The sequence below is a fragment of the Alosa pseudoharengus genome, unplaced genomic scaffold, assembly GCF_046254945.1.
Source record: "Alosa pseudoharengus isolate Yale_2024_CS ecotype anadromous, Long Island Sound unplaced genomic scaffold, YU_APseudo_1.1 YU_APseudo_1.1_scf_8, whole genome shotgun sequence".
NCBI classification, from domain to species: Eukaryota; Metazoa; Chordata; class Actinopteri; order Clupeiformes; family Clupeidae; genus Alosa; species Alosa pseudoharengus.
In genome coordinates, this window is record NW_027468870.1 from 28,956,877 (window position 1) to 28,981,625 (window position 24,749).

The 24,749-nt window shown below is 45.4% G+C and overlaps 1 protein-coding gene across 2 annotated transcripts in view; it reads left to right on the plus strand.

Annotated features, from left to right (window-relative positions):
- Nucleotides 1–24,749, plus strand: part of uvrag (UV radiation resistance associated gene) — an 88,989-nt gene that overhangs the window by 49,331 nt on the left and 14,909 nt on the right. For both annotated transcript variants that reach the window (XM_076273928.1, XM_076273929.1), the window contains exon 13: nucleotides 4,698–4,773. In XM_076273928.1, coding sequence (XP_076130043.1) covers nucleotides 4,698–4,773 — 76 coding nt within the window. The remainder of the gene's footprint in view (nucleotides 1–4,697; nucleotides 4,774–24,749) is intronic.

A 24,749-nucleotide genomic window follows, 5' to 3' on the forward strand; every position in this document is an offset into this window, starting at 1 on the left:
TAAACTTCCTCCCAGATGCCGTCTGCAAAGGCTCCATTAAATGGTGACAGAGATGGAGGTTGACGGCCATGGGCTGACTCTTGCTAACAGCGCTAGGCAGATGTAGTTCGGCTCACAGACAGTTGCTTTCTTGTGTAGAGAAACTGCACTGCGTGACTTGGTAATGGTGAGAAAATTGTTGTGCTAATTAGCGCCATTTCCGATTTGACGATCGTTGCTGTGTCTCATGCAGTTAGACAGAGTGGCTTCCAGTGTGTTGCCAGAGCAGAACAGCAGAACTGGGCCATTTCTGGTGTGGGTCCGGGTCCGCTCACCTCCAGAATCCTTCATTTGGAATTCGACTGCCATGCCGAACGCCTTGTGAACACAGTGTTCAGTGGTCTGTGTCCTGAAACAGCCAAGAACCATCCCACCCACATCTACATGAGCTACCTGATGGTGGAAGCAGCCATGTAAGCCAAGGTCCAGTTTGTCATGGGCAGTTTGATGACAGCATCTCAATGCAGTGTAAAGTAAACTCTGGACACAACACAAGGAGGAGCTGGTTTTAAACATTGATGGTACTGGTTACAGGAAAACTGCTATACCAGCTCAACGCTCTGCTTGGAAAAGTGTTAATTCTTTCCAGTCCTGAAACTAAACCGAACCTCATGTTCCACACTATTTTTGTAGAGTTCAAAGGTTATCCCCAAAGGCTAAGTCATTGTCTGTTACTGTGAACGCTCTCTAACACCACTAAGACAAAGCATCTCACTTTATGTCCGCAACAAAGACCAAGACTTGGAGTAGCCTGCTTGTATGTTGGCTCACAAATGCATCCCCGTGTCATAAATCTAGTCCCTCCCTCCCTGTCGAGGGGGTCCGAGGGGGTCCGAGGGGGGGTGCGGGGATCTGCTCATAAAAGCCTCAGTCCCCCTCTGTGGCCCTTTAGTCGCCTGGACCCCTGGAACTCTCCCGTCGATAGAGAGAGAAGAGAGGACAGCCACAACGAGGCTCCCACTTTTAAACATAAGGGTCATAGCAAAGGAAAAAGGGATTCTATTTAAAAGAAAAAAACAATCTCCAAAACCATTCCTCTTTCTTCTTGTCTCTGACATTTTTTTTTTTAAGCTGTGGCCCCTACTATCATATTTTACAGTGGGACAGAGCTGGGTAAATCCCTGGAGGCCTGATGAGCCTGATCTCTCTGTGTAAATATCCTGCCTCATAAAAGACCAGTCTTCTTACAAGCAGCCAATGTCTTTGCTTTTAACAACCTGTGGAAAGTCCAACAAACACACACCTCTACACACACACACACACACACACACATACACACACTCACACAACCACACACACACATAACCACACACACACATAACCACACACACACACATACACACATACACACACACACACACATAACCACACACACACATAACCACACACACACACATAACCACACACACACATAACTACACACACACATCCAAACGCACCCTATTATAAATTACCCACCTGTACACACGCACTGCGCCAGATTGATGTTGTTGGCATGGAGGCATCGTCATCGAGGGAGGTGGGAGGGAGTGATTGTGTGTGTGAAGTGAGTTGAGGTGTGGTGAAGGAGAGGAGAGTAGGAGGGAGTGATTGTGTGTGTGGAGTGAGTTGAGGTGTGGTGAAGGAGAGGAGAGTAGGAGGGAGTGATTGTGTGTGTGGAGTGAGTTGAGGTGTGGTGAAGGAGAGGAGAGTAGGAGGGAGTGATTGTGTGTGTGGAGTGAGTTGAGGTGTGGTGAAGGAGAGGAGAGTAGGAGGGAGTGATTGTGTGTGTGGAGTGAGTTGAGGCCTGGTGAAAGGAGAGGAGAGTAGGAGGGAGTGATTGTGTGTGTGGAGTGAGTTGAGGCCTGGTGAAAGAGAGGAGAGTAGGAGGGAGTGATTGTGTGTGTGGAGTGAGTTGAGGCCTGGTGAAAGAGAGGAGAGTAGGAGGGAGTGATTGTGTGTGTGTGGAGTGAGTTGAGGTGTGGTGAAGGAGAGGAGAGTAGGAGGGAGTGATTGTGTGTGTGTGTGTGTGGAGTGAGTTGAGGTGTGGTGAAGGAGAGGAGAGTAGGAGGGAGTGATTGTGTGTGTGGAGTGAGTTGAGGCGTGGTGAAGGAGAGGAGAGTAGCCTGTGCCGTCTCTTTCACTCGCCTTTCATCTGTCTTCCACAAAGGCCTAATGGGGAAAGAAGATGCTGATATCGTTTAAGGGATTTTGTGGTCATGGGTTGGAGTCGTATGTTTTTTGGACATGCATCCAAGGGAGTGGGGAGACCCCGTTGATGAATTTCACATGTAGATACATTCAAACGTGCACACGTGAGGGATTCAAGCACTCCTGTTGAAGGAGTAGGAACCATGGATGGATGCTTTGATCTGGCCAGGACCTTACCATTTCAAATAACATCATTAGAAGCTATGGTAATGAATACTGCATGAGGCAGTGATAAAACAGCACATGATCTTGCCCAAGTAACATTAACAATTTCTCATAGAAAATAAACACCATCTTTACGATGTCATTGCCTTTGCCATGGTTTCAGGTGTGTTTGTTTTTCTGTGTATGGCCTGACTGGTCATAGGCTCTCTTACTTTCTTACGCAAGCACAGACACACTCACACGCAGCAATTATATCCTGGCAGTAGTGTCAATGATGATGACTAACAAGTGGCTCTTCAGTCTTCGGCCCCAGCTGCATTTGGAGACAGTGTTTTGCTTAAAGTCTCCTGTCTCTTGAGGAATAGCGAAAAATAGAACAATAACCTTCATGGTCACCGACATTAAGGCATATGACAGAATGGACGTGGAATTCAGAGTCATTTCAGAGTCGTTACTGACTATTGCGCTGTGTTATCCAGCTGAGCATGAACATGGGGTGCACTGGCCAAACATGGGCTATACACGCCCCTGCCTCGGCCTTTTGGCAGCCGTTCAGAAACACGAACCACGGAGCTTACAGATGTAAATGCGATCTCGTTCAGGTTTTTCTTATACTGGCTACTGAGTCCCAACTATTACTGTTTTAGCAGATTATTATTTTAACCTGCTGAAAATCACTTGAGGACCGAGTGTAAGTACTTAACGATTAATCAGTCATGTTCCCGTCTAGTGAAGCGTGTAAATTTTACGCGCCCTCATCTCGCCGAGGCCCCATCAGTCAGAAGACCTGAGCTCAGGTTGATGATGTCAGGACGGGATGTCCGTCTGTGTGAACACCATTAGTGCGGCTCAGGCTAGTCGAGTTTTTCTTTCCAGTGATTTTACTCAGATGTCGCGTCGACCATGACACCATGGAGCAGTGAGTCACTGAAGTGTTTGAAGAGTTTTCAGAGGCTCCCTGACTCGCCTCTCCTCCCCACTTACACACAGACACATACATGTAGGCAGACACACACACACACACACACACACACACACACACACACACACACACACACACACACACACACACACACACACTGCTGCTGAGGCCCCTGGTTGCTGGGGGTCACGGTGGTAGGATGGGGGCCCTGCCTCTGTTCACCGGATTAGCCACAGCACCGGGGGGCATGCACACACGTCGGCCTTTCACAGGGATTAGGGTGGAAGAAGCTTCCGGAAGATCACTCACACATCACGCCTCGGGGTAATGAGGCCTAGCCTGCCTGCCTGCTGCTGGGGCCCGCCATGGCCGTATGGAGCTCATTCACTTCAGTTCAGTTCAGTTTCGGGGCAACACGCATGGATGAGGCCTGCTGTTTTTTTGCCCCCTCTTGCAACGCCATTGCAGCATGAAAAGTATTTAATAAGCTCTGCGGTCCATGTTCTCAATGAAGTGCATAGCGCATTAGGCCTCAACTATACACAACTATGTAATAATAACATGTGACAGATACATTAAGTGGTCTATTGAGTGCTAACCACGCACAAGGTCATCATTAGTATATTCTGTGGATGAAAACAACCAAATAGCTTCGTGTTCTACAATAGCCACTAACCAGAATGAGGAAGTTACCTGGCTCAGGTAAAATGTAGATTATTTTGAGATTCATTGAAAGCATATGGGAAATGAAACATATGAGGGCATCTCTAAACGATCCACAACCCCCCCTCCATTTTGATCTCTTAAGACATAAACATATTTTCACAGTCTGCAAGTTGAGCGTTCCCTTGTGAAGACTATTTTGAAGCTTTGAACTTGCTTTTTTGACTTAAATTTGATTGATGGCATTTTAAAACAAATGAAAGCATCTGTCATGGCTGATGGGATAAAAAATGCTCCAAAACATCTGCAGATGTGTAATGCATCGTAAACCGGCTTCCCGTGGATGCACAACTAGATTTGAGCACTCCGAGTGCTGTCGTTACACATTGCAATGGACTTGACAGGGGGGGGGGTTCATAAAATCCTCCCCAAGTCTTCTGAAGCAGGATATAAAATCTCAAACGCAGTCGAGCTCATGCTTTCCTCATGAAGTTTTTGCGTCTTATTTCCACTAAGTCACTCTGAGCAAAGTCCCAGTTTTTTTTTTTCTTTTCTTTTTTTTTTAACGAAAAGATGGGGCCTGTTGCTAAGCTGCAAGGCCTCTGTGTATCGTTGACTCTGTTGGAGTTTACTGTTTACTGTTTACCTCTGTTTTGCCAATATCGTCTACTCCATTGCTCCGTGTTCATTTGAGCTTTTCTGCTTTGTTCTGTGACAGGTTCCCACTGTACCCCAGAGGAGAACGCTTTCAGTTTGAATATGGTGTCTACCTTCTCAACAAAAACATTGCCCAGGTAAGCGATTCAACATTATTTATAAAGTCCACCACCCGCTATGGTGGAATAGTACTGAGGACTAATCTCGTTTTGCATTTGTTTTTTTTGTCTTGAACTGCATTTCATTCCTGTGGTGCTTCCTATTAGAGCATTCAATTCTCAGCTCATATTTCTTTTATATTGTTGAGCCACTCGACTTTCTCTTGAGTCTTCCATATTGGGGTCAAGGGGTCTTGTCGATAGGTCTTATTCTCCTTTGAGTGGCTGGCTGCGTAATGACTAATTCATATCTTGGCTAAAATTGAATGTCTGTTTTAACAGCTTGGTGTGATAAACAATTTCATTGTTTAAAGTAAAGGGAACGTTGGAACCAAGTTATTATTCAACAGTCAACCTGAATATATATATTTTTTAGAATGATTAAAAACAGGCTAATAAGCTCCAGAAATGCAGCATTTCTAACTTCAGTTTTGCTCTTTTTAGACATTTTGTCACCTCTCTATTCCACACACATGCTGGACTCTCTTCAAAAGCGGCCTTTTGATTCTCAAACTGTTGTACGTTTTGTAGTGTCAAACCAGATAAGCGTGAAGTTGTGCACACTCTTTTTGTGGTAATCACTTTCAGGTGGGGTAACTAAATGTTTTCCTCAGCAGTATTGTTGTGCGTGTTGTTAATGCATATCAGTATTGTGTTTTTGTGAGTTGACGAGGCGGCCACAGTTGTTTAGATGCACCACATGAATCGTTTCCCGTTGGGTCGAGTCCCTCGCTAGTCCTCAGATCTGTAAGGCATTGTGGGCTGGGATGGGTCAAATGCTGGAAGTGCTACATGGCATTATGTATCGGGGATCGTGGTAAAACCCTTACTCACAACATTGCTTGGCTACCATGGCAACCACAGTGCCCCCCACCCCACAACATACACCCATCCACCATCTCGCACACTCTCACTCACTCACACACATACACACGCATGCACACAGTCTTCTCTTGAGCACCGGCAGTCCATTACATTACTGACATCACGAGTTCCATACCAGGAGCAACAGGAGGGGAAAAGGGAGGGAGAGGGAGAGAGAGGGAGAGAAAGAGAGAGAGAGAGAATGATGCATTGGGGCAGACTGTCACGCTACATATCATTTCCTCCTGATTCAGGGTCTAATTAAGTTTCTTCAACCTCGACTTTCTCTGACCACTTTATCTGTACCTGGTTAGCCTCTCCTCTCTGTCCCGGCCCGTCAGGGCGGTATGTTTCTCGTTAATATCTGAAGACTCTATTTAGAACCAGCTGGCTCATTGACCTCCACATATTAGAAAATTGTGCTCGGTTTTTCTACTTAATACAATTTACCAACAACTAGCCAGTTATGGCTGGAGGTTATTATTGTGTTTTTGTTATTCGGAACCCCCCTTCCCTGTAAAATCTTTTTATCGGTCTTTTCAGATGTTTTTTTCTTTGGGGAAATGTAATTATTTCCTTTTGCAAGCCCCAATCGCAGCTCTGTCTCTGTGGTCAGACCATGCGGGGATCTGATTTCACTTGTGGTGCTTGGTCTTGGATAGGGGTGGAGTGGTGGGGGATTAAACTCCTATCTTTTATTAAATTGTGCAGTGTGCCCTTTTTGAAAGTGATCTGCGTGGGGGAGGGGGATGGAGAAATGAGAATGAAGGGAATGGGTGGTGGGGGGGGGGTTACGGGGGTTCTCTTTGAAGTGGTAGGCTGAGGGTATATTGTTTTTATTTAGGTCCTCGGTCGTGCAGGAGTAGACTGAAGGATGTCAGGTGGTCCGCAGCCTCTCCTCCTCCTCCTCCTTCTCCTCCTTTGTCATATTAGGAACACAGATGCTTGAACTCAGTAGGAGTTTCAGCATCATCTAGAGTTGTATTGAATCACTAAATTCTTTAGCTGCATGTATATTTGTCAGCACTGTGTCTTGTTAGTCAGGGATGAAATGTTATGGAAAATGTGATCTTTTCTGTGGCCAAATCTGGAAATGCTTTTGGAGAGAACGTTTGCGTTTTGCAAAAGACAGGAGTTTGAGTTGACTCAAAAAGGAACTCTGTGAATGGAACATATCGTTTTAATATGAGCTGAATTTCAGAAGGTGCAGAAATCTATATTTCTTCAGATGATGTCAACAAGTGCAAATACTAATATATGGAAGTGTGGATTTTTAGCACCCCTACCTCCCACACTGTAGAAATATTAGGGGCCCAGGCCTGTTGTCATTACTAAATTTGTTTTTCGCTGTGTAAAGGATGGGGGCCATAGACAGGGGGCAGGGGTCCACGGCAACTTAAGGGGACCTAGTCTTCTGTCCCGTGTTTGCTCCTGGTACCCAGAAGGCACCTTTGACATGAACATGTGCTGCTGATTACTCCCCCAACAGACCACAGAAAGTTCTAGAATTGTGTAGCCAATGTAGATTTAAAGAATCTTATTTCAATATTTATTAATTTATAGAGAGTTAGTTATCTCTATACTTCGTTCGTTTTAATTTATAGTGTAATTGTTTTCGATTCTAATTTATGTTGTTTTATATTATTTTTGTGCCATGGTGTAGCCATAGATGCTGGTACGGAATTAAACAAAAACTACTACTACTGTACTACTACTACTCTCTCAGTAGACTCCCCAAGCGAGTGAGCGAGTGTGCAGGGTCGGCTCAGGCACTGGCTAAAGACTGCTGGTGAGTTAAGCCAGTTGTGGTCATCTCTGAATCAGGCCTGGTGGCCGGGTTTATCTGTGCTGGGCTGGCAGTGTGTTTTGAAAAGCGTTGTCTGTGTTGTCGGAGGGCAGGCATGCCTGGGCGATGGCGTATGCGTTTGGAGGAAGGAGGGAGCAGGGTACAGGCACTGGTCCAGAGCAGTGGGGAAATCCTGACCGCATTTGTCCCATCTCTTCCCAGCTGATTCCAGATCAGTACGGCAGCTCTGCACACAATGCAGTAGTGCTGTACAGTCTTTTGGTCATTGGTTGGACTCCGAAACGGAGCCTCCATGTGTGTTCTAGAATGCAGTTGGTTTGAAAAAAAAAGGCTTTAGTGCATTGGGGAGCCCTTGTTTTTACTGGGGCAGTGAAAACACAAGTTCATGGACCAGCGGGTATTGTTTTTGTTGTTTTTTCCTCTGCGCGCAGGGAAGAAAGTAGCCAGGCCGGCACCCGAGAGGGAGCCTTGCGGTGGCAGGTGTTTGTATCTGGTCGCCTGCAGTTGCCAGGAGGCCGCCGAGGAATCGTTTATTAAAGCTGAAAAAGATATTTGCTCTCATCAACCCTCTTCCCCTTTCAGTCCTGCCACCAGCTTTTTTTTTTAATGTTTTTGTTCCCGTTCCAGGATTTAATTAACTCGCCCTCCACCCGTCATTTGGATTTCCACTCGGTAGGGCGCAATATGGGGGGGGGGGATCTTGAAAGGGCGTCCGAGCGGCCTCAAAACCTCGCCGTGGGCTTGGATGACTGGCCCGGCTCGGACATTACTGGTCGTGAAAAATGATCTTCGGCCATTACCTGATTTCCTGTCCTCGCTTGTTTGTGTTTAATAAGGCCTTCAACCGAGGGCCTCAACGGCGCCTTGTGACCAAAATAGCCGTGCCGTGATTAATAGTTGCAGCTAAGTGGCTTTATTTGTGGGTTTTCAGTTAGCATTTCCATACATCAAGTTAGCATCTCTCCAGCGACCACCCCCACCCTGCCTCTCCCCTGGCGTGTGTACATAACCTTTGTGAACGCTCAGTCCTGAGGGCGCCGGGAATAACTCCCGCCGAGTCACAGTGGTGAGATCAGACGTCTTCGTCTCTAGCAGTCAAACAAGCAATCTTTATCCCCAATCCTGACTGCCTCTCATTCTTCCCTCTTCCTCCTCCTCCTCCTCCTCCTCCTCCTCCTCCTCCTCCTCGTCCTCTCACGGAGTCTCCTGCGCTCTCTCACTGTCATTATGAGATTGCGAGCAGGTTCCCAGGGTCGCCTTTGTCGTAATCGTGCTCCCATTTCTTTTCCTTTTTTTTTCCCCCCTCTTTCTTATTTGTTCTCCAGGGGAAACGTCAACACAATGTTGAATGAGCTGGCTGTGATGGCCATCGCGGGTCACTCTCTGGACGTATCAGAGTGTGAAAATAAGAAAGTGCACGTCTGGGGATCCTGTTTAGGCGCAGGGTTTTTTTACTTTTTCTGTGGCTTTTTTTCAATGGAGGCCTTGATATGAGGATTGGCTGAGGCTGCCGGCCCTGCCCAGCCTCACCACAGCCTCCGCCTGCCACACACCACCCACACAGCCAAGATAGAGATGAGAGAGTCGGGGAGACCGTGGGTGTGTGAGTGGGTGGATATGAGAGAGAGAAAGAGAGAGATATATGTGTGTGTGTGTGTGTGTGTGTGAGAGAGGGGGATTGAGGGGAGATTGAGTGAGGAAAAGGGAGAGATAGGGAAAGTGTGTGTGTGTGTGTGTGTGTGTGTGTGTGTGTGTGTGTGTGTGTGTGTGTGTGTATTTGTGCGTGTGTGTGCGCGTGTGTGTGCGTGTGTGTGTGAGCGAGAGAGAGAGATAGGGAGAGAAAGAGCTGTCTATTATTTCAAGGTGCTTATCCACCTAGGCCCTACGATGTTTACTTTCTCTCTCCCACTCGCTTCTATTCTCTCTTCCTCTCTCTCTCACAATGTTTCTCTCTCTTCGTCTCCCATCTCTGCCTGCCTGTCTGTCTCTCTCTCTCTCTCTCTCTCTCTCTCTCTCTCTCTCTCTGTGTCACTGTTCATCCCACGCTCCCTCCGTTCCCCTAATTAAGATCACACAGGTAAATAGAAGCAAGGGGTGTAAAAGGAAGGAGGTAGACTCCCCTGGGAAATGAGGTGGGCTGTATTTAGCAGGACCTATTCCAGTGAGCCCCCCTCCACCCCTGTTGACCGGCTCTGTGCTCATCTGGTCAGGGCCTGTGGTTGATGACTGTGCCCGGTGCTGTGTGCCTCTCCAGAATAAGCGTGGCTATTGCGTCTGCTCCGGCCGCCAAAACAACACGGCTTCTTCTGGAGCCGGAGCCTCCACAAACAGACGCCTGTGTCCGCTGTCTGCATTCAGAGCTGGGCTTGTTTACTCGCCCCTCGTACCCCTGCAAAACCTCGACCACCAATAGCAACCTTGAGCACATTGACACACACACACACACACACACACACACACACACACACACACACACACACACACACACGTGCTTAGTCAGTCATGCATACACATATACACACACACTTGTGCGCATATTCAAACACCCATGCATACACAACGCATGCATACACAACGCACACACACGCCACGCGCATACACACACAACCTAAAAGCAGTAATACTGCTGGAACTGATCAGGTTATGAAACCGCGGGTTGCAACTTCCCCTCCACCTTTCTACAAAAGCAACATCCGTTTTCCATCTTGGAAAGGTTTGGTTGGCCGGGGGTACATAATGGACTCTGTTTCTCAGAGCCCTACCGTCGGATTCAAAATACGTGCTGTGCTTTTGTACCCTGGCTCCTCGACTTCAAAAGGGAGAGAGAGAGTGGTAGGGGTAGGGGTGGGCTGGGGCAGGGAGGAAAATGAAAATGGGTTAATTTTTTACCGGTGCCTTCACAAAACATGTGTCTATTATTATTTAACCCCCGATGAGGTATGCTCTGCCTGCCCGCAAGGAGCTAGCGGTCCTCCGTGGTTCCTCAGCGGGAATCCGTTGGAGGAGTAACGCGTTCTCCCCCCCCCCCCCCCCCGTCCCCAACCCCATATCTCCGAGGAGCCTCACTCTCTGCCTCACACCACCCCCTCCTGCCCTTGCCCCCGCCACCCCCCTCTGAAAATGTGGTTTATATTTTAATGCCATTAAGGTGCCACTTTAAAGGGCTTCGCTCTAGTTCCCCACTAGTAAAAAAAAAATCACTCCAGTAGTGTACTTTATTTGTCACATTTCAAGCAAAAAATTGTTTTTGGCAGAGCGTAGGCGGGCTAAGTAAACTTGGAGAAAAGCGATACCTGCTGTACCCAAGCGATTGTTAGCCATCTTGGAATAACATCAGGGCAGGGTTGGTGAGGGTTACAGCCATGTGCACAGGCTCCTCGGTGTGAATTACGGAAAAAGGAAGACTTAGTCTGTCACTGCTTAGTCTCTTGTAGACTACGTTTCCACACAGCCTTGGTGAAATGTGGACCAAATATTGGTGGGAACCATTAGGACTTTGCCTGAAGTCATTTGTAGTCTTCACACATCTATTGTACGTCATGAAACTTTCGAGGATTTGTCTCTGCTCTCCTGGTGACTAAAACCTGTGTGTCTATCTTGTTGCAGGCAATTAAAATGTAATTTGCAAAGTTCCTGCACTTTGATGGTGTCTTGGATGGGTAAATATGTTTCAAGTTGTTTTGTGTAATTTCGCGTTTGTGTGAGCCTGCTGTTGTTGGCCATCCAGCGGGCAGTGTAATACAGGACTTGCCGTGCCGAGCTGACAAGTAGCTGCCATATTTCATCATTAGATGAAACTACAATCCCCAGCAAAGCCCTCTGTCTTTCTTTCCTTTTCTATCTGTTTTATTTATTTATTTGTTTGTTTGTTTGTTTGTTTATTTATTTATTTATTTATTTATCTATCTATCTATCTATCTCTCTTCTTTTGTGCGATTCATGACCAAGTGTATGTAAACACAAGTCAGAGAGGGCTTAGAGTGAGCGCAAGTATCCCACTGCAGATGCCATCATAGGACGAGCGTAATAACTTCTGTTTGCAATCATCATCTTCCTCATTTCCCCTGTGCTCCAGCAGACATAAATCTCTCATAAGATCCCCAATGTTCATGCAGCACCGGCCATCTGTGTTTGCTCCACGAGCCAGAGGGGCTGGTTAGTGTGGCCGGGTTTCTCTGCCCCGTGGTGTCCCCCGTCCTCAGACTGAGGCTCTGTGTTGTGGGAGCGGGACGGTACTGAGGAAGGCACTGACAGGATCTCCCATGATGCTGTTGGTCTAGTCTCGGAGCAGACCCCCAGCCTGGTGGAGTCTTGTTGGTCTTTATTGATAACACCTCCCAGCCTGGGCAGATGGGCGCAGCCTGTCTGGCTGTCTTTGTGTGTGTGTGTGGACGGAAGTGGGGAAAGTGTGCTTGTATGGAGCGTGAGTGGAGTGATTAAGAGAGGCTCGGTGTGTGGCAGATATATATATATATATATATATATATATACAGGTTATTATGGCTGCGGACTCACAAACAGTCGAACAGACCGGGGCTGAAACATAAGTGTCTGTGGTTGTACATCTGTCCGCCTGCTAGATGAATGTGTAAACACACACACACACACACACACACATGCACACACACACACACACAAATGCACACACACACACCTCTTCAGCACAGTCATCAGCCATCTCTTTGTGTGGTCCCGTTTCCACTCACTGTTTGTTGCCATGGTATCGACAACATCCAATGAGGTTGAAGTCCTTGTGGCTTTCTCGCACTTTTTTGACAGATAGGTAGCCATGTGTAATCAAGGAAAAAATCCTCCTTCTTGGCCCTGAATGAAGGAACTGTGGAGTGTTTGAGGGGAAACATGTTTATTTGCAGTAACCAATGATTTTATTCCACTGGTAAAAAACGCTTACCTCATTTTGTCTGTTTTCCACGAAAGGAGGGCAACAACAACAACAACAACCATAAATAAATACTGAAGCTAAGAATGTCAATTTAATATACCTGCACTGGCTAATTGGAGTAAAATATTGCAGAACTAAAAGTATCAGTTAAGCTTTGTGTTTATTGACAAATAGCTGGTTGTTTATGTATTATTTTTCCAACCACCCAGTGAGTTTAACTTTTTTTTTTTACATTGGTTGGGTGGATGGTTTGATTTTTGAACATTTTATTCCAATAAAGAAAGGGAGGTCAACCTAAATGAAATGGGGAAAAACAATGTGTAAGAGATAGAGGATAGAAGTTTTGTTTACAAATCGCTGGCAATAATAAATGATGATAAAAATAGCAAGGAAAAAATAATTAGCAAGTCTAGGGAAGCTTACAGCGCTTTACACAAGTTCAGTCTCCTCAGTTTCTGTCCCAAGCACACTTCACACATAAGGACCAGGCATCCCACCATCCATTTGCCACAGCCAGCACTTAGGGGTTTATGAGAGAACCGGGAACTGGACGTCTGTCACCGTCGCCACGGTAACGCGCTGGCGGGGTTTTCCGAGCGGGAGTGGGCGCGATGGCGAGCACGTCCGTCAGCACCCTGCCACCGCGCCGCACTCCTCGTTTTTACGGGCATTCCTCTGGACAGCCACCTATGGCTTTATGAAACACTTAAACGCCTCTGATTGAATTTCCACGGTTTGAGGTCGGCAGCCAAGGGTTTGCCTGGGACCGCAAAGAGGTGCCGAGGGAGGGGAAGAGATTCACTGAATATATGGGTGGAAGTCTGGGGACTCCTTACTGCTTACTGTTTCCTGAGTGTGCGTACGTGTGTATATGTGTTACGTGTGTTTTTGTGTGTGTGCACGTGTGTGTGTACATGTGTTATGTGTGAGCGTGAGTGTATCCTACTTGACTGAGAGATGCCAAAACAGAATGTATAAATACAAAGCTTTGTGTTAACCTCCCAGTTGGGATGTAGTGTACTAGAAGCCTGCCAGTGTATGAGCGGGTTTGGTAGCATTGCATTTTATAGCCATAAAGCGATGAAAGCTAATAGCCTGCTGTGACACACCTAAAAAGTATCTATTAAAGAGTTGATTTGGATATGTAATACCACTTCATAACACTGATTTAATATATGTGCTTAACTCTTTACAAAGACTACATATTTTTTTATTTTTTTTATCCCAGCCCAACCATGTTGAAAGACCACATTTTCAGGAATAAAAATGGAAAAAGGCAACTTTAGGGCCTTAGAAGTGTTGGCTGCTGTACATTGTCATTTACTTAACAGCCAGGCTGGCTTGGCTGTATAGAAGTTGTAGCAATTATGCGTTTTTGAGAAACCTGATGGATCACTGCCGAGAAAGCGGCAGCTGCTTTATAATGACTGCTGCCTTTCTCCCTAAAGAGATAAAAAAATGAGAGGTGCACTGGAAGAAGTGGCCCATTAGTCTGACGTTAACATGGCATAAGAAAACAATAGTGGATTCTTCTGAGCCCTTTGCACCGTTTGTAAGAATTCTCCCTCATGGAGCCGGATGGAGGTGGTGTTTGAGTTGTTTGGACTCTTTGAAGAGTGCTTCAGCTGGCTTGTCTACACCGGCTGCCTCACACATTGAGTTAATGATGAAATAGTGAACTTGGCAATGAACAATAACACAATCAGCGGTTTGATAAGAGCGCTTTGCTGTTGGAGATAAGGTCCTTATGCTCGTTATTTGATTAGCCCAAACGATAGCCAAGTCATTATCTCCGGTTGGCCTACCTTTGACTTAACTCTGCCTACTTGAAGTTTAAAATGCACTTCTCAGTAGGATGTTTCTTTTCCAGCCCCAGACAAATGTATTAAACTATCAGTAGTTAAAGCTTAGTCTAACATTTCTGCCTCTTTGTTAAAACCCTGTGAGGTAATGACTAATTTGACAAAATGTAGTAGTGTCACATGTCATGGCTTTGTAAAAGTTCTCTTCTTTTGACATCCTTGAGATATTATCTTACAGTCGAGGTGACACGCATGAATAGCATGTCTTGAAATAAGAAAAGAGGGATTTTTGCCACTTTGGTATATGGTGTTAAGTATAGTAACACAACTTGGCCTCAGGGTATAATCTGAAAAGGGTTACATATAGAGATATGCTGTTATGAAACTTCCTATGAGAGGGGCCTGTGGTCGATCAGTAATAGCCCTGCTTTTGTCCTCGGTTAGAGTCTAACTGAAGCATATTTCATGTCAGTGGGTGCTGAAAAACTTGTTCCTGGTAATTCACAGAAAACCCTTGCACTGTGTTCCTTGAGCGATGTGGTCAATGTAGCTTTACAGACATCTGCTAGGTAATTCTTTCCTTGATGAAGTTAAACAACTTCAGGAATCAGAGTGAGTGAGCGAGAGGGAGAGAAGTCTTGCTCGTTTCCATCTGGTCGATATTTGAAAAATGTCAGCCATGCTGGTAGTTGTCAGGCCTCGCTAGCCTTTCTTCTGGACCATCTGGTTCTCGTTAACACTCTTTGTTTTCTCAGGAGAACCAACCGCTTTTCATATTCATTTGGACACCATTGATGTCCTCCTCCAAAACCAAAATCTCAAAATGCATCAGGGGAGATCAAGATCTCTCAAGATCTTGCCTTTTCTGATCCCGTTTCCATATTTGTCTTCCTTTGCTCTATTCTCTCCTTCCTAGTTCCTCATAGACATTCCTCCACACGCCAAGAGCCATAAGCACCTCTTGGTCAAATAAACTATAGCCCCATTAGGGAGGATCATCTCCCCTGTCGACTGGTGTCTCCCAGCTTGTGGATGAAGGTTATTAATTAGGTTTAGGGAGATGCCCGTGTGAGGCATACCATTGATAGGCCTCCTCAGACCCATCAGAAGAGTTATTAATGAAGCGTTACCTCTGGTAGCCTTTCTCACCAACTTCCTTTTTTTTTTTTAAAGGCTCTCTGTCTGAATCCCTGACTCATAATGGTTTCACAGCCGACATACTGGAGGAGTTAAGTGCCTAATGAAAGTGGTTGTTAAATAAACACCACTTTTTTAAAAAGCCCACCACAGAGAAAGGCCCTTTGTTACTCCAGTCCGAAGAAATACCTGTTGCGTCCTCCCATGTGTAGGAAGGTGTTGTACTCAAGTCTCCTCAGGAACAAAATTATTCTCTTCCGCACTTGCTCAGGTCAGAGGTCAACCCTATATGCCACAAGTTGACTTATTGTCAGGATACAGGCCCACACTCTCCTGCGTTGTCACTGTTGGCACAGCCAGGATTGTATTTCGTGTGACATAGGCATTGTTATGTGTTTTTGTTCTGTGTCTATAATCTGGTGAATTATATGTGTATGCGTTTTTGTCCTTAGATGATGTATGTGGGTTATTTAGCTAGCCTAGCCTTTCACTTTGATTGCATTTAGTTGCAGCTAGTGTTTCGTTGGTTGATTGATTGCATTATTGATTGATTACTTGGTTGGTTGAGTGATCGATTGAATTAGTGATTGGTTAGTTGATTGGTCAGGTGATCGACTGATTGGTTTCTTGGTTGATTGATTAGTTGTTTGGTTGGTTCACTGATTGACAGATTGGTCAATTGTATGTATCAGTTTGTTTGCAAGAAAAGTGGTTTGCTGAAGAATCTGGTAGTTTCAAAATGTTCTTCGCCTGGTCACTGGGTCTGTTGATTGTAAGTGGATTCAGTTTTGCTCCCATAGGTCCTTCCTTCCCTCACAAAGGCTTCCGTGTCTGGAAGAGATAAGAGTGTGGAGATGCATGGTTGGAGATCTTTGATCTTGGCTCCATATTCATACCGTGGCCTTGTATTTTTGATTGATCGTTGGAGCTTTGTCCAGGTAGGGAAATACTATCCATCCCTACGCAGGTTTTTCCGATAGAGCTTTGTCCAGCAGACGTACAATCATGATTTGTGCTTTTGGAACCCTGCAGTTCAGCTCCCAGAGAAGCAGTGGCATTAGTTTGGTCTGATGTTTCATGTTCCTGGTGTCTGTGTATGAGGGGGCATACTGTATTTGTTTAGATCTGTCTGAAGAACAGCTTGTATTATATCCTCTGTATAACAAATGAAAAATGTGATACACACACAAGCTATGGAGGTAAAGAACAAAACAATCTCCAAAATTGATAGTGTGACAATTTTCTTTGAGGAAAATGATAGATAGCCTAAGTCACATTTGAAGAACTGCACTGATTATGGCACATACTTTCATGTAAACACCAACCAATATCTTGTACCAGCCTTTAATTCTGGAAAGTCGCACATTGTATTAATTAATGATGAGGCACAGAGTACCTCAGGTTAGGAAAAGTCTGAACCCTTTTCACAATAATCTTTCAAGTCATGAGTTTTGCATTTTGGTTTGATTGGATTGTACGCTTGGGCTGCTGGTTCAAAAACCTGTGTCCATATTGCTTTTCAGCGATTGCTCACTCTGGATTATTAGCTGGTGTTAACTGCTGCAGTGTTAGACCTTGCTCTGCATCCACAGAGATCGTGAGAAAGTTTGTTGTGTTATAATAAATATACAGTGCTATATGCTCAACTGCAAACGCTGCCTACGCCAACATTTTTGCAAGCTCATTAGACCCTAGAAATGATATGCTTTTGTTCCTCTTTTCCATCTGAACTCATAATAAGGGTCTTTTCCTCTGCCCTTGGCCAACAAAGAAGAGATCCTTGACAGAGGGAAAAGCCTTAGAGATTGAACAACAGTGCCTTATTTGTGCGAAATTGAAAGTTCCCTTTTATTGTCCGCCGATCCTTTTCACCCGGACCCACCCTGAGCGGGCTTTTCCACTGAAGCCCCTGCCAGTGGCACCGGTAATGACGGCTACCTTTTTAAACAGGCTGGGAGTTAGAGTGGCGCTTAAGCTTTTAATCTCACTGCATTTCTGCTTCTCTCCATCCCACCCGGTCTGTTTTCCAGAATAGGGGGAGGGGGGGGGGGATGGATAGCATGTGTCAGACCAATGAGTTTCGAAGGGGAGGAATGGATGGAGGCAGCTGGGGTGTGTGGGGTTGGCATTTGATGGGAGATGGTGGGGCGGGGGGTGAAGGCTGGTAGTGGTTGAGAGTGGGGATGGGGGGGGGGGGGGGGTTCAGAGGTGAGCCGCCATCTCTTATTCTGCCCCATTACCACACATGCAGCCAAACTTTGCCCTTTAAACTAAATTTGCTCACCAAATTTATACGTGGCAATATGTTGCTTTCATCTCCTCACAGAAGACTTCATTTCTCAGGGATGTGGTGATATCAGTGTGATTTCAGGCCTGTGTAATCACCCTTGGATATTAAGCCAGCCCCACTCCCTTTGTGCCTCTTGCTGTGGCTGGTGTGATGGAGAGAGTGCAGGGGAACAGATAGCACAATGAATGTAATCGCCGCAGGCTGAGTCAACAAACGTGTGCTATGTGCCAGTGCTGTGCGGCAATCGGGAGAGTTACACTGTGACCTCCGGATAGCTCTGATCTGAACTCTGGCTGATTAATTTGGGTTTGTCTCCATGTGCAACTTGTTCCCTTTTCCCCACGAAACATAAAACAAACACCTCTGAGTACCGGAATGAGTTTTTAAGTAACACACACAATTGCCGGACTGCAGCTGATACCGGAACAAATCCTTTTGGTCTTTTATTTCGCGGAACAGCATCTAGATTACACCTAATTCTTATCTGGCTTTCATTGTTAGATATCAGTCTGTGTTTGGTCTGGCTGGCTATCATACACCTTTGTTGGCTTGTGTTGAAAAGGAAATACATTTAATAGCTCCGCACCGGATTCAGACTGGCTGAGAAGCACACTGAGCAACAGAGGATTTAATTTGATATTTAGTTTGAAGCAGTTCTAGCAAGTGGTGCAGATAGGGAAAGTTTGTTGTAGTCAATAATAAGAAAACAAAGTCTAAACTAAATTCTGTAGCTATAAACTAAATCCAATAGATATAACCCTCCATAAAAGAACCAGCCATCATAAAAATCATCTATGGAGTGTGCATGGATTTAATAACCTACCCTTTTCCTCAAGATGAGCTATTCTTTCTCATAACTGTGTCGTGCTACAGTGGCTTGCCTTCTTGGACAAACACAGATTTTGTTATTCACATTGAACTGTTTTCCATCACTGATTTGAAATCTTTTGGTGCAGTGTTATTCTTTCTGCTGGAGCATGTAGACTTTTATCTTGATCTCTGGCCTTGTGAAAAGGTTTCCTGCTGTTCAGCAGCAGCATGTAAGGGAGACAGCTCAGGGTTAGAGGGCCTAAAAATGTCTAGTATAACACACATATACACTCCAAACACACACACACACACACATACAGACACTCCAAACACACACACATACACTCCAAACACACACACACGCCCCCGTGCACACATTCATATACAGATACACACACAGGGAGACATTTAATATTGCATCACCATGCATCATTACATCAGACCTGTCAGTCACATGCAACCCTACAGCTTGGACTACTATTTCATGTCATATTTCAAGTATTTTATGCATTTGCTCTTAAATTCAATTTATCTAAAGTATGATTTACTTATTATAAAACATATTAAAACTTAAAACGAATTCCTGAAACAGAGGCATGATAAGACCCAGCTCATTAGAGTAAGATTCATGGTTGCCCTGGGAGACATAGCAGAATTTCCCCTTCCTTCCTAGACTCTTACTGCAGCAGAGAGAACAGAGGAAACAATACAATGGGTCCTTTAACAGAAGGACGGAAGGGAATGGAAGGCTAAAGACCTGTGGCTTTTGTTTAAGGGGTGAACACTGGCGATTCGCAGTTCTCATAAATTACCAAAACACTTAAAGAGATACCACACACACACACACACACACACACACACACACACACAAACACACATCAGTAGCAGTTAACATCATCACTTTGTAATCGGCTGACCTGGGTTCAATTCCCGAATTCTGCGAGTCTTTGCTATTCACTCTGGACAAAAAAAGTCTGCTAAATAGCCGTTACCTTTATATATGCGAGTCTTGTGGACCAATTCCACAGCTCCACAAAAACATAACTAGGCTCATAAAGCTGAGTAACACTTTCCACCTCACCAGCCCACCCCTCCTCACCCCCCCAATCCTCCCCAATAATAAAACATGATTGGCGCCAATCCAGGCTTGGGCTAAAATGGAAGACTGGCTAAAAGTGACAGTTGGCAGTTGCACTTCGCATTTAAAAAAAGAATAGCAAGATATGTAGGTGATTTTAAAGCATAGGTTTACAAATGTACTTTCACCAGCCTCATTGTCCCCTAAAACCTGCTTTTTTGTAAGGCCAAAAGTAGTTTATGACCCTGTTTAACCTGTAACGTTTCAGTAATTCATAATAATGATGGGATGATTTGATTTCAGAAAGGTACAGCCTTTGCTGTAGCCCCATACGTATCAGAGCAGTAGTGCTACAGCAGTCTACATTGTTGGAGCTCATGTGTTTATTGCCCTATAATGCTCTATCCCTCAGGTATAATTTAGCTGCATGTGGATTACAGCATTTGGAGCCCAGTCTGAGGCAGCCCAAGTGCTGGCCTGACCAAGAACATGTGTCCCACAGTGAGAGTGGGAGAGAGGGAGGGAGGGAGGGGAAAAATAATTTGGCTCCTGCCAATGGTGGTCTTCTAATTAAATTTCCCATTTGTCTCAGCAAGGCCCTTTCGTAATTATGTAAATATGTTGACTGCATTTGGCAGCCACATGACACTCAGTAAAGTGCCTAGCCCGGGTAAGCAGCGGGCCAAAGGTGGTTTGAATTAGAGGCCGTTGGCAGCCCGAGGAGCCGCGGTGCCCCACCTGTGACACATTATCACGCGTCGGACACAGAGGGCGACACAGCGCAGGGGCGAGGGGGTGGGGGTGCTGAGGGAGGGGGTGGGGGTGCTGAGGGAGGGGGTGAACAATGACACTCTTCACTGGGACAATTGTAGGGGACACCCTGAGCCACCTAGTTCTGGAACTGATTGCCCTAAAGTAGAGGTGTGTGTGCATGTGTGCGTGTGTGTGTGTGTGTGTGTGTGTGTGTGTGTGTGTGTGTGTGTGTGTGTGTGTGTGTGTGTGTGTGTGTGTGTGTGTGTGTGTGTGTGTGTGTGTGTGTGTGTGTGTGTGTGTGTGTGTGTGTGTGTGTGTGTGTGTGTGTGTGTGTGTGTGTGTGTGTGTGTGTGTGTGTGTGTGTGTGTGTGTGTGTGCGTGTGCGCGTGTGTGTGTGTGTGGCCATGTTTTAGAGATGAGGGTGTGGTGAACCTGTCTGTAAATGGCTCCCTGATCTCGTTTCAACGACCACCTACCCACCAAAGCTGCACTACCTGTTTTCAGAAACAGAGACCGAAGCTGATGAAGTGTGTGGACACATTCCTTAACGCTACTCCTGCCTTAGCAGAAATGCCTCAAATGAACTGGTAAAAATTAACCAAGCAAGCGTACCTGAGACTTCATCATAAATACCATGCCATTAACAGACGTCTCATTATTCAGTGTCATACTAATGCTATTGCAGTGGCCATTGTTTGTTGCCAACGGCTATTTCACCCACGATCTTTACAAGTTTCGTTGACATGATTGATCCCATCTCGTCAGTACATCTTTGCTAGTCTCTTTGGGTCTGAATCCGACATAAGCGCTTAAAACAAGGGCCTGACCCCTTGGTCATAGGTTTGATGTCTAAAGAGCACACAGAGTGATAATGTGCGGTAAGTCACGGTAGGTGAAGTTGCCCTCTGAGTTAATGAATGTCAATGAAATGGAATTATCCAGACTTGGTCATTTGTATTGGTAGTAGGTAGTAATGTGATTCTATGAATTCACATTCACATCACATTTCGCAAACGTTCGCCGAAAACTTAAGGCTAACTGAAAACTGTTTGCAAACATTCGCAAACATTCGCCTACTGTATGTTTGCGAATTTGAACGCACCTCAGTTCTCTTCTGGTGCACAAACCCACTCACCCGGTTTCCTCTTCATCCCTCATTCAATGTTTCAAAACCAATATTTCTCCTCCTTCACCTGTATCAATGCCATTGCCTGGTGAAACCTGTTGATGTTCTGTACAAATCCCTTTGACGGGTCCTAGCGAGCGTTGATATCAAAGGGTTGAATAGAACCTGTGTATGCAACCTCAAGGTGACTGTACATATTCACTTTTCCTGTTTGCTATGAATACTTCTCGTGCAGGAGGCCGACTCAGCTGGACTTAACCTGACTTGCCTTTGTACAGTAATTCATCACATCTGAAATGGGCTGTGGCTTGTGTCGATTTCAAAACAGGTGGAGAGCTCTGGCAGCTCTTGGTGTTAAGGGGATTTTGGTGGAGGCCATGTAGGGACTGCTTTGTTAATGTCACAAAAAATCTTGGAAAGGTGTTAATGTTTCATACAGGTGGAAAGCGTGACAGTTTTGGAGCAATTCTATGTTAATGTTACAAAGAAAATGGGGGGAAAAAAGAAATACTATAATGTGATTATTATGCATACCTCTCCTACCAAGGTTGGACGTTCACAGACTAGAACTGCCTTGGGCAGGAGTCTGACCATTAAAACCTGTGTGGTGTCTCCAGGGCCGCAGTTCATACTGCTGTTTGCATTGCTGATTTTGTTAGCTTGCTAGCCAGTAGGCTTTCAAAACCATGGAGGGGCACAATTACAAGCAAGGCCTGTGAGTTTCAGAAGCCAGTTGGCTTGATAAAGGCTTGGGCTGTCCAGCGTAGGCCGTGGAGTTTAGGTCCTGGGAATCGTCCAAGCCATACTTGCATTTTCATGAATATTTTAAAGGCTGACTTGTTTCTTGCTCTGTTTTGTTCTTCCTTTCATTCTTGATTCATTTATTTACTTGTGTATCTTTGTTCTAATTTTTTTTAACTATAACATTCCCTACTCTCCAGTCAAACTCTACCTTCACAATGCGCACACACACACACACACACACACACACACACACATAAATGCATGGATTTCCCCATGATAACTTTGACAGTTTAGTCATTCATTTCTCGTTGTGTCCATTTACATATGCAGGTTTCTGGATTTTCTTTGCCAAGCACCTCGGCCTCGGGGTCATTTCAATGGACTTTGGCAGCGGCAGCGGAAACTTAAAGAAAAACACACACACACACACACACACACACACACACACACAGCTAATGATAGGGACACCGTCTGGTTTATCAACATATGGGCCTGCTTTCCATGTATGAGATATTAGTGGAAAGACAGAAGGAGACGGGCTTGAGAACAGATGCACATACCTGCATTAAGCAGACAGGCACAGGCAGCGATCCACACGGCCCACGGGTCCCACACCCATCAGCTCTCAGTCCAAACGCACAGCTCTGGCCAGACTATACTCCTTGCATTTGCACCAAAGTTTTTAATCATTATTATTAGATTAATTATAGCATGTGCGAGGCCTTTAAGTACGAATGAATCAAATGCTGTAATTTCCGTGTTAGAAAAGGATACATTAGTTGGGTGGAGGCTTTTGCTAGATGACGTACCTTTACTGTAATTGTGTGAAAAGCGTTGACACACAGTATGCATATCCAGCGTGGGGTGCAATGCTGCACTGGCTTGCACATTATTTTCTCTCTCTGTGAAGAATAATTTTTCCTCGGCTTAGCTGTTGCTTCGTGTGCAACTGTGTCTCTGTGTAGCATCTGCCAAAATTGGTTGCATGTTGTCTTGCCGTGTATTTCTGAATGGGGATTGCCCAGGAGCACATTCGTTTTTGTGTTCTGAGCATGTTTGGGGCCTCCATGAGAACCGGACCGGGGCGCACCCACTGCCCAGGGACCCCAGCAGAGAGGCCCCCGTCATGTCCACCTGATGCTGCATGACCAAGGCCCCCTGATTACCCTCCGCGGGGAGAGGAGAAGGGAGGAGAGCAGAGGGGAGGAGATGAGAAGAGAGGAGAATTATTCAGAGCCAGAGAGTGTTCAGGCAAACAGTGAACAGGGTTTTGGATAGAAGCTTTTGATTGGAGCCAGTGTAAATGTAAAAGAAAACTGTAAAGGGAAAAACATGCATTACATTTCCATTATCTACTTCTTTTCTGGTGTTCTAAACCAGTTCTAAGCCACTCACTCCATTGTCTTTCCTCACCATTATTCTCTCAAGTCACCTTCAAACTGCGTGTTTGTCAATGTCAATGTTTTGGCTACCTGCCAATCTACAGTATGTGTATATTTACATTTGTTGATATGGTAGACGCTCTGATTTTATTAGCACCCTGCTCTACCAAGAGCCTGAGGAACAGAGATCCCTTTGACTGATCCTACAGGCGATTATCATAAGATAATCCCTCCCTAGGCCCGCATATCCACTGCCCAAGGTTAATTCACCGTTTTTATTGTTGTTACGGCTTCATGAGATTATCATCATTGCCATCAGGGTTTGTCGAGAGGATTGATCATATGATGCTGAAAAGCGGTTTGTGTTTTGAATTCTAGAGGTTTGAAATATTTGACCGCCACTTAACTGCCAAAAAGTGTGGTGCTGAAAACCTCCACACAGCGTTGCAGTGTTCCCTGGTACTGTTTTTCCTCCCCTCTCCACCCACACTCCCACTTCCCTGTCTGCTCAAATAGGTTGTCAAGTGTTGCTAATAACTCCGGTGAGCTGAACTGTCCTGACTCTGGTGCTGACAAACCGCTCGTCAAATGAGCTCATGTTGAATAGGGGCCGCTTCATTAGCAAGCCCGGTCCGTATGGAATGCCACTCGCAATCTGGCTCAAAACACCCAGACTCACTGGACGGCAGTCTAGTGCGTACGTCTGTGTGATATACAGCCTTTTCAAGTTATTTTTATATTTCCTGATAGAAGTACTATATAAACAAATAAAAAAAAAGTGTTATAATATTTACAGAAACTTTAGGCCGTTATTATATATTTCAGTATGCATTTCATTCAGATGCTGGTGTGTCTTCTTTCAAGACATATCTTTTGGTATAAGTAAGTATAAGTTTATATACTCTTTTGATCCCGTGAGGGAAATTTGGTCTCTGCATTTATCCCAATCCGTGAATTAGTGAAACACACTTAGCACACAGTGAACACACAGTGAGGTGAAGCACACACTAATCCCGGTGCAGTGAGCTGCCTGCAACATCAGCGGTGCTCGGGGAACAGTGAGGGGATAGGTGCCTTGCTCAAGGGCACTTCAGCCCTGCTTACTGGTCGGGGGTTCGAACCGGCAACCCTCCGGTTACAAGTCCGAAGCGCTAACCAGTGGGCCACGGCTGCCCCACAATGGTGGCATCCCACATATTTGAAATTCTGCTTTGTAATTTAATTGTTATGATGCCAGTGCCATTTTCGTTCCTGGTGAT